Raw genomic sequence first — 10170 nt, forward strand, 5'->3', positions numbered from 1 at the left:
ATTTCTTTCATCTGTCCCCAAGAACCTGTTTTCAAAAAAGATGTTTAATAATAATAATAATGCATGCAATAAAGTCCTGCAAATCAAGCATTTTATAATTAGGTTTCTTGAGTTGAAGACAGTGTCTGGGGCTGCATTTTATTAAGGAAACAAAAAAACACCTTTCAATTGAAAGATACTCAATTTCTCCTAAGTAACATTCCCTGAAAGCAGCCTTCCAATTGTTACTGGAACCTGCGCATTGTTGGTATTATGTGTCTATCAAGCACCCTACTAAAAGAACAATCATATTAAATTCATTTATACAGAAATATGTGATAACAGGATGTTCTAAAGACAGAAATAATCCCACTGAAGCCTCAATGAGAGACCAGCCCCCTCATACACATCTTAAACTGTGCAAAAGAAGAGTCCTCTGCATCTGTGGTGCATGATGGTGAGAACGGATGTTTGCGCAACTCTTTGTTGTCTTTTAGAGGACAGCGGGACACATCTTCCAGCATGACAGGATACATGTTTATACTTAATCAGAGCCTTTTGTAGGAAGTGCTGGACGGCGGTGGGGAGGAAGACGGACAGGAGATGAGAGGAAGCTGAGCGTTTTGGCACAAGCCAGCACGCTCAGTCGCTGACTCATCCGTCTCTCAGATGGAGGGGAGAGAGGTGGTGGTGTCGGTGGTGGTGGGATGTTGAGGACATGGCATGTGTCATGTCGGACTCATGACTCACAAATAAGGGCTGTGTGCGTGGGGGGGCACCTAGTGGGAGACGTACACATGTGGGAACACGCTGTAACAACATCATTCAAGGGTGCAATTCATTGTTCTTGTGTTGAACCTGATTAACTCAAACACTCCAATTTCTAGAAATCACAGTTGGATGTATTACACCGTTTTAATTAAGAGTTCAGAATGTCATATCCTTTTTATTTATTTTTATATTTTAATCGTTTAACATTTATTAGAATTGTGTTCTTATTCTTATTTTATTACTATTATCTTTTTTTTCTGTTGTACCTATTTTCACTTTATTTGTTGGATCTTTTCACTTGTCTTGTGTCTTATCTTTCCGAGATAAATCACTATTTATTTTATAGTAATTTATTTGTATTATCATACCTTTTACCTCCTTGTGTCTCTTTACCTGTTAACATGTTACATATTGCTGCATGTATCTGTAAAGGTTTTAACATCTGATCTGAGGGGAATTTCTTGTTGTTTATTTTTTACTTGTGATGTGTTCCGTTTTTGAAACACTTTGAGCTGCATTTGTTGTGTGAAAAGTGCTATAAATAAAGTTTTATTTAAATTATTTGTATTATTAAATTACATTTCCTCATGAGTATAAGAGAGCCATGATCTGTTATTGTATAGCACCTAGTGTTGTAATGTTCGACCTCAGCTAGTAGGCAGTTAGCCGCCCCCGAGGTCCTGTTCTCCTCCATGCTCTGAAGCCACACCTACGGACTCCTACACATGCTTTTCTGCCTCAATGGTGGCTTCATCATTAGAGGAGCCCCTGGTGATGCGAGCATACATGACTCACAGAGAACCTCTGTTACGCTCCTCCTCCTCCTCCTCCACCACCTCCACAACTGGCAGATTATGCACAATGCAGACATTAACACATTTATGTCCATGCAATTCAGCATCAAGGTACACTATCACAGTTCAATTACTTACGCATGTCGTCCAATGAGTAATTGTTTACCCCCGTCAAAAGTGTCCTTGTTTCATTGCTGCAGAGACAAAAGCTGGAAACACAGCTCATCAGAACTTTGAAACGTGCGTCACTGTGCTGCTGTTTAACGTAGGTATCAGCTATTAACACCTACTGCATTTGGGGAGGATCGTCAAGCCATGGTATCCACACGTCAATAAATATGACTTCAAACTGACATTCACATCATTTCGTCTTCAATTCTGAATTTTACATTATCTGTAATTGTTATCTATCTCTAAGTCTAAATGCTTTGTCAAATAATTTCCCACCATGCTAGTAACATGCTTTTCATTCTGCATACGTTACAACTTATCTGAGAATTTTGCACGTTTGCACCACTTCATAAAGGACAGTTCTTACACTTTGAATTTAACAATGCATATTGTTCCACAGGTATGTGTTATATTCCAATTGACATCTTTTTTTGTACTTGTATACATTGTTCGTTTAATGTTTTTTTAAATAGTCCTCTTATAATATTCCCCAAGTGTTCCCATTTGAATTTCTTGTCCGGTGTTTGTGTGAACCGTTATGCTGCAAAGCTAATTATTATAATAACAATTTGCTTTGCATTTAGTTGTATTATTATTATTATTATTATTATTTGTATTCAAATACTAAAATCCTTTTATTCTTATAACATGCAAAATATGGCGAATAGCCAATAAAACACCTACCAGGTTGATCCCTGAATCCTTTCATTCCCAGAAGAGAAGAAATACATTAGCAGCACTGTTTGGATACCTTAAGGTAAGAGAAAACACTTTCAGGCCAGTCATTTTGACGGGTAACGGAATATGATGTAACACTGGAAAATACATCATTTCTATATGTCCTCAGAAAGAGACAAAACAAACATATAAAGATAAAGCACACTGCTACAAATGAGTGCTAAAGTGAGCAGCATATTAATAAATGTTCTCAACAAAGGATAACAAACTGATTAACACCTTTGCTAAAACATGCCTCAAATGGGAGAATTTGTGTCTTTTTCTTTTCTTATTTTGAGTTGAAAACCATTGAAAAAAGCTTTCTTAAGCAATCACCTTATATATGACATGACAACAAAGACTGGTGTAAAAACAACATAAACAGGTTAATATTCAATAAAGATAACTGACAAGATGAAGCCAATTGTAACTTGTAAATTAGGATACATTGGGATGTGAGTATTTGTTGCTATGTCTGATGTTTGATAGGCTAAATATAATCAATTGGAAAACAGTATTCAAATAATATTATTTCTCCTTCCCGTCTGAGACTCCTTATAAATACAATTAAGGGCATTTTCCGTAATTCTAGAATAAGATCAGCCTTCATTTGGCATCTATTCTTACAACGTGATTGATTGAACACAATTATCTTAAACTCTAAAGGCTAATAGGCCAATGTATCTCCCTAGCTGACAGGATGAGGCCAGTTTTGGCTCCTCTGATACTGGATGACTTTCCTTGGGTAATGGCTTTGGCTAAGGCTGATATGTAGTATTTTTGGAAAGTAATTCAAATATTGGCAATCAATGTTGTTATTTGTGTTACTGAAACCCGAGATAACATTAATCACTGGACTCCTCCTCTACGACCGGGGTTCATTAGATATTTATGAGTTAAATTATATCTAAACTGCTTATGCAAGTCAAATGATACCAGTTAGAGAGATATATAGAATAGACTTGTAGAATACGGTTTACAGTCATTATCTGTGCTGCAGACGGTGCCGATTACAATTACTTGAAATCAGTGTCAATTACAGCCCCCATGCACGTGACAGGAGCTTGTGAATTTCCTGTACTATCTCTACAAACACTTGTGTTCCTTTATAGAAAAAGGAGAGCATTTTCCCCATGGTGAGTCCTCCCTGGCTGCAGCTTTCTCCTCACATTGTTGTGATTAACTGCCGGAGCCCGATGACACCTCTTCCAATTAGAGAAGCCTTTCAGCCACTTGTGCTGAGAGGAGCACATTTCTCTGAGAAAGTCCTGTCTAAAATATACTATTCATACCTTTTTGACATGCAAAACACACAACGTTTTTAGTGTCTATTTCATTGACACTTTGTGTTGATCGAGCAAGGATTAAAGTGAAAAAACCCTTCATTTTCTGTTTACTGGAATTGTTTCACAGGCTAGCCTTCTTCCAAAGGACTATATGTGAGAGAGAGGAGAAAAAATGAACATCAAATAGCTGGGAACTACAGTAAGGTTAGAATTTTCCTTGACAGCCTCCACTTCAAATGTAACTTTGTATTAAAAAATACAAAGCTAGAGAGATAATGTGTCTTGCTGTGAGGTTAAACATAGATTCCACTCAATATCATAAACACATGCATATTTTTTAAGGATATTACTAGGCCTATTTATTCCCCACGTTCTCTTTGTGACACATGTTCATCCTCTTCCAAGATACATTGGCACAGACACTTTCTTTTCATTATCTACATACTTTTTTAAGGCATGGTAATATTACAAGGCAATATATGACAAAGAAAACCTATTTGCCTTGTAAAAATGTAGAACCAAAAAAAAAAAAAAAAAACAGAATGGGGGAAAAAAAGTTTCCGATCAAATAACCAGCATACTCGAATAATAGTTGACAATTGTTTGGTTTTTCAGAAGAGTCTTGAGTAACCATGTATTGTTGCTACCAGATGTGGGATAAGAACTCAGATTGTGTGCTTAAGTAAAATAGAAGTACCAGAGTGTAGGAACTCTGTTACAAGTAAAAAATAAACAAATAAATGTAGTGGAGTAAAAGTAGGTTACACGATTTACCTCTGAATTGTAGTGGAATAGAATTACAAAGGGGCATAAAATGGAAATACTCAAGTAAAGCACAAGTTTCCTCGAAAAGTGTACTTGAGTACAGTACTTGAGTAAATGTACTTAGTATGTTTCCCAACTCTCGTTACTACCTATGATGGCGCTTCTATGATTGTTCCACACCATGGATGTATAATAAGTAGAAATAACCAGAGTAGACGTTCAGCTCGGCCCCGCCCCCTAGCGGCGGGTAAGCTTACGTCATGGTCATGACGTTATGAGCTGATGACGTATGTAGTGTTATCATTCTGCTGCTGAATTTAAATGACTACAAACTAAATGCGTGTCTGCTCCACGCTACCTCAGTTTACTTCCGGTGTACCTGTTCAACTCTACCCATCATAGCAACGGTAAATGTGTTAAACCTGTTAAATGTTTGAAAGCCATAGACTGTGTTTAGTTAAATACTACATGTCGTAGTGATTTTGTCAATGTTTTAGGTCTTCTGTTTATTTAAGTAGAGGTTGAGGACTATCAGTGGTACACCCGTCAATAATCGGGGGGGGTCCCCATCTCCCGTTTATTGCGCAATATACCGGTCGAATATTTCTCAATATGCAGTAGGCCTCCTATACAATATTCCATGGATGCCAATGACAAGACAATCAGTAGTCTATACTATAGCAGCGTTTCTCAACCGGGGCACCGTCTGGCGTCTTCAGGGGTGCCGTCAAATACTTCTATATTCTGACGTTCATATGAATAAATGAATACTCGACCGTTAAAGAGCCGTCTGTTTTCGATTCTATGCGAGGAAATGCTTTTGCCAGCCAAAATAGAAGATATTTGTGAATACATGTTTTGAATTGTAAATACTGGACATAGTAAGCTTAAAAACATGTTAGTGACCATTGCAAGTGGCAAATACATTTTATAATTTGAGACCCCCCTCAAATTTAGCTGTTGAGGGTTTCAGGGGGCTCAGGTGTTAATCAGGGGGGTCGAGCTCCCCCGGACCCCCCCGTATTTCGCACACTGGTTGAGGTAAAAAAAGAAAAGAAAAACTCTAAAGAACGAATTGAAATGTAGAGAAACCTTAGCAAAAGTTGCATTAATAAAGCAGTCAGATGTATTGTGTGTAGATGACTGTTGCCACTACTTCTATTAAAGCTGTAACAATGAAATGGCAATTGCTGGTTCATAACATGTATCTGTCTATCTTTCTAAGGGAAACCATGGAATTTGATGAGGAGAAACTACCTCAGTGCCCAGCTGGATCAGCAGTGGTTTGTAAAAGCTAGTATATGTGTATACTTTTCATTAATATGCAATAACAGTTCTCGCTACTTGCTTTAATCACTTACACTCAGTACTTTGGTACTTGAAGTATATTTTGATGCTTATACTTTTTGTACTTTTACTTGAATAACATTTGTGAAGTGCAGATTTTATTGAAACGAGTAGGCTATTCCTACACACGGTACTCTCTACTTTTACTCAAGGACAAGACATAGTACTCTCTCCCCTCTGCTACACTTATTACCAACCCTCTAAGTTATGTGATTGTTTAGTTTTTCCTTTTTTAAAGGGTGCAAACATTAAGCTGTTTGACTGATCTTACCATTCTTTAAACGTTTCACCATGGAGATAAAAAAACTTGTCATAACATTTCTCCAGTTTCAAGATGGTATTTTTATGATAATCTGTGTGATTCAACAGGCAGGAGAAAGGGGTGAGGATCCAGGAATAAGACGGTGAGTTGACGTTGGGGATGAAAACATCCAAACCTGTAGTGTGTTGAACTTCTTCGTGTTGTTGTAAGGACAGCGAATTCCTGCATGTGAGGTCACACACAGGTTGTTAAAACTGAAAGATGTACTTTAAAAGTTGAAAAATCTCATTATTATTTCCCAAAAAAAAGGTCTAAATCATCACAGTAATGGGAATGATGGCCCCTGCACTGTTTTTTTGCAAAAGCAGATACACACTAAAGGAACAAAGGCAGATCCACTCGTCCTAATAATCCAATTCTTTTGTTTTTAGGTGCAAAAATAGGCCTTTTGACCTCCATCCCACTCGTCTTTCAACCAGCAACTGCTGCAGCACAAACACCAGATGCTGAGCAGCAGAGCCCGAGAGGCACGGCGCTGCGTGAGTCACACTCATACCGACGGTGGTGTGAAGGGGCTAAGTGAAACGTTCATTCATATAAAAAAAAAAAAAAAAAGAAAAAGAACCGCTTTCTTGACGTCATCGGCAATCACTCAATTATAGCAATTTTTCCAGAAGGGAACTGTGGTGTTATCTCACCCTGTCGGCCTCCCAGATAGCATGCAGGCAGCCGACTGATGGGAACGAGGCGGCTCTCTCAGGATCCAATGTGAGGATCATCCACACTTTAGTTATTACCCTCTCAAGTCCCCATTGGCGTACAATACATGAACATACTCTGCACGTGTGATGGTGGTATTCAGGTTGTAATTTACAATACTCCAAAGCTATACGATAACACAAGGACAAACAGATCATTGCAAGTGTGAGGACAGAAGTATATAGGACTTGACGTGAAAAGCTTTCATACCTAGTGGGTTGATTGGTCCTGATCTCAACACAGCGGGGTTAAAGCGATAATGTATGCTGATTGGTTCTCTCTCAGCAGGGAAGGGGTAAACCTGGAGCTATAACAGTAATAGAATATAAGCTAAACAGCCTGCGCAACTTATTCGGTAAGTTAATCTCAGTTTCTTTAATCGATGTGGTCATTTTAAAGAGTTTCTTCAGGATGGAAGGCGCTGTCCGTTCTTAATTAAGTGCAATCTCTATAGTAACACATATTGTAAAATGTGGCTTTGCATGCTCTTATTTGGCGGGGGAACCCAGTTTTACAGATCTGTTCCGACATAGTTTTGTCCACAGACGCAGGGCGCACTAGATGCAGCTTTAGATTACAATACGCTGCTGGATGTCTAAAAAGACTGATAGTAAAAAGCCACGCTTCATGTTAGTAGGTTCTCTATTGCTCTTGTTTATATCACATCCAATCTCATGAAAGCAGATCATCTTGATTATTGGTAGTGTTCTACCTTTTTTATTTATATATTCTCGAAAAGAAGGAATCAGTATATGTGAGTGAAAAGGAACTTAAACAACTTTCTTAGACATAAAACATGAAACAGCAAACATTGTGAAAGGTCTGAAGACTAGCTTTACACTAATAAATGCAACTGCTTTAATTATGGACTACACAAATGACCAAAGACTGTAGAATGAAGCTTCTGAAACATTAAGGGAAAAATATCAATCAAGGCGACATAATAGCATGGCAACTGTTAGACGGAAATTACAACTGTTTTGTGTTTCTTCCTGAATAAAAAATTCAAATAGAAAGATTTCATGAAACTTAAGGAGAACCGTGATTGGGATTAAGTCGCACATACACGGATCATTGAAGTAATTAACCAGTGAAGTTATGAAATGCCTTTATGAAGAATGGATTTGGGCTTATGACAGTAAAATCCAGGCCGACACACACAGCACCTCCACCTCATGGGGAGCCGCGGAGTGTGGTGTGCAGTCCACCAGCCAGAGAGGAAGCATGAGTCAGCCCCTCCCCATAGTGAGCAACTTATATATGAGTGGGAGTCCCCTCACTGGGAGGCTAGAATGGATAACGTCATAGAGCGGTCTTTTTTGGGCAGGAGACGCTGGGCTACCAAATAATGATATTGATAATGTTAGGCGAGTCCCCTGTAACCTCTGAGCCATTGCCTATTAAAGGCATGGAATTGAAACATATCACCAAAGTGGAATTAAGTTTAAACCCATGTCATATTTAGGACCTGTTCGAAAAAGGGCTTTGAAATTGACAATGAGAACAAGACGTAGCAAAAAACAGCAAAAAAATAATATTGAAAATTGGCGATGTATGGACCAAGATATAATGGACTAAATAGGCTATTCCTTACAGAAGAAAAAAGTGTTTTATTTTGTCGTAACAAAATGTTAAAAGGGAAAGTCTCGTCTTGAATATTTAATTCAATTCAAACATATAAGGGTGTCAGCAATGCAACATGGAAATAAACCATTTCAGTTAATTTGGACTGTTTCCTGATTGTTCTGTCCTAGCCCTCCTGCCAATACTAACACGAAAGGGACTGTAAGTTGTGGAACGCTCCGACCCCAGAAGGCCCCCAGCAGTTCATGCATCACATCCCCACTGTAAGTTTTATTGGGAATCTCACCAAATATCTGCCATTTGTTATCTTTCTCTTGCTAACATGACTCTCTCTCGCACTTTCATTTTGCAAGCGCAATAATTTTGTAATCCTACTACATTTATTTAGCATCAGAGTGGCAAGCCTCTATGTAGCAATACCCAACACTGTCCTGCATGTGGCAAGAACTAACGTACTTTACCTATTATTCTAAAAGAAGAGCTCAAATGCCTACCCTGAGAAAGCAGTAAATGAGTGTATTTGTTGGAAAGAAAACATAATAGTGTATACTAACACCGCATATAACTGCTAAAAACCAAACGATACGGAGAATTTAACTTATTTCCCATTGAAAGAACATCTCTGTAATGGGATATTTTAAGAACTGGGCATGGTTGCTTTAAATACAAGGACTGAGACTTCTTGTGCAGTATCGTGCACAGGGAAAGTAAGAGCATTGGCGATTTCTAGTTACGATAAATCCTTGTTCGTTGTATTTAGGGGATTTGTTACGACAGTTAAGAACATCGTTCAGATCCTTACCAGACCAATCTTTTAAGGAAAAGCATTAGGATGGCAGTTAGGCGGATATGACCACTAGATGTAGATGTTTATCATTCTAGCAGTGTTCACGCCTAAGGCAAAGATGGCTAAGTGTGCATGAGATTTTTTCTTCCCGGGAACAGCCTCCCAGTATCACTGCTGATCAGCAATGAAGCCCCCCCGGAATGAGGGCCTGAATTTGTCCAAAGAAGAGTCCTACATAAATTCTGTGTCCCCTCTGTATTAATTACTCAGACATTACTAAACTCTATGCTAATCCCATTTGCCTGTGTCAAGATGTAGTTGTTCTAGGGGAAAAAAGGGCAGTATACCAAGAACCCGTGCCTGGCAGGTAGAGCAGAAGCGAAACAACAGGTGGAAAAGGGAGACAGAAAAAGGCGTTGACGATCAAAAAAGTTAGTTATTTTAGTTTTTGAAAGTAATAAATACTATAATACAGTATTGCATTTTGCCGCTGTAGTTTTAATGTACACTTTGATAGATTAAGCAATAATGTTTGGTCACATGTATTCCCAACATCTGGCAGCACATATGAGACCCAGCAGCCAAACCCCTGGGAGGGAGCCAAGAAGTCGGGCCAAAACCACCAGCAAGGGTAGCGTGAAACGGAGCCAGAACCAGTCGACGACTGCTGGGAATTTTACCACCCAGGAGCGGTGAAGCAAGCACTGTTTTACTGAACAACAAGCCAAGGGTTCACAGAATGTCTTCTGATCCTAGCGCTGGCGACGAAAAAGAAGGAACTAAGAGAGTCTGTAGGCCACACACATATTTTGTAACAATGAGGATGTGGTTCTGTGGAAACAAAACTGCTCCTGTAGTCCTTGAATGTATAAGGAAAAATAGGGAAAAAGCTGATCCTCCCCATTGAGCTCTGCATAAGGCTGCTCACCCCCCAAAATAAGTGTTTTG

The 10170-nt window shown here is 38.8% G+C and overlaps 1 protein-coding gene across 1 annotated transcript in view; it reads left to right on the forward strand.

The window, feature by feature from the left end:
- Positions 1-4808: 4808 nt before the first annotated feature.
- Positions 4809-10170, forward strand: part of LOC104942367 (uncharacterized) — a 54251-nt gene continuing 48889 nt past the window's right edge. Inside the window, exons 1-2 of the mRNA XM_010767581.1 lie at positions 4809-4890; positions 5709-5766. Coding sequence (XP_010765883.1) covers positions 5716-5766 — 51 coding nt within the window. The 5' untranslated portion in view covers positions 4809-4890; positions 5709-5715. The remainder of the gene's footprint in view (positions 4891-5708; positions 5767-10170) is intronic.

This window comes from Notothenia coriiceps, unplaced genomic scaffold (assembly GCF_000735185.1).
Source record: "Notothenia coriiceps isolate Sejong01 unplaced genomic scaffold, NC01 NC01_scaffold00004486, whole genome shotgun sequence".
NCBI classification, from domain to species: domain Eukaryota; kingdom Metazoa; phylum Chordata; class Actinopteri; order Perciformes; family Nototheniidae; genus Notothenia; species Notothenia coriiceps.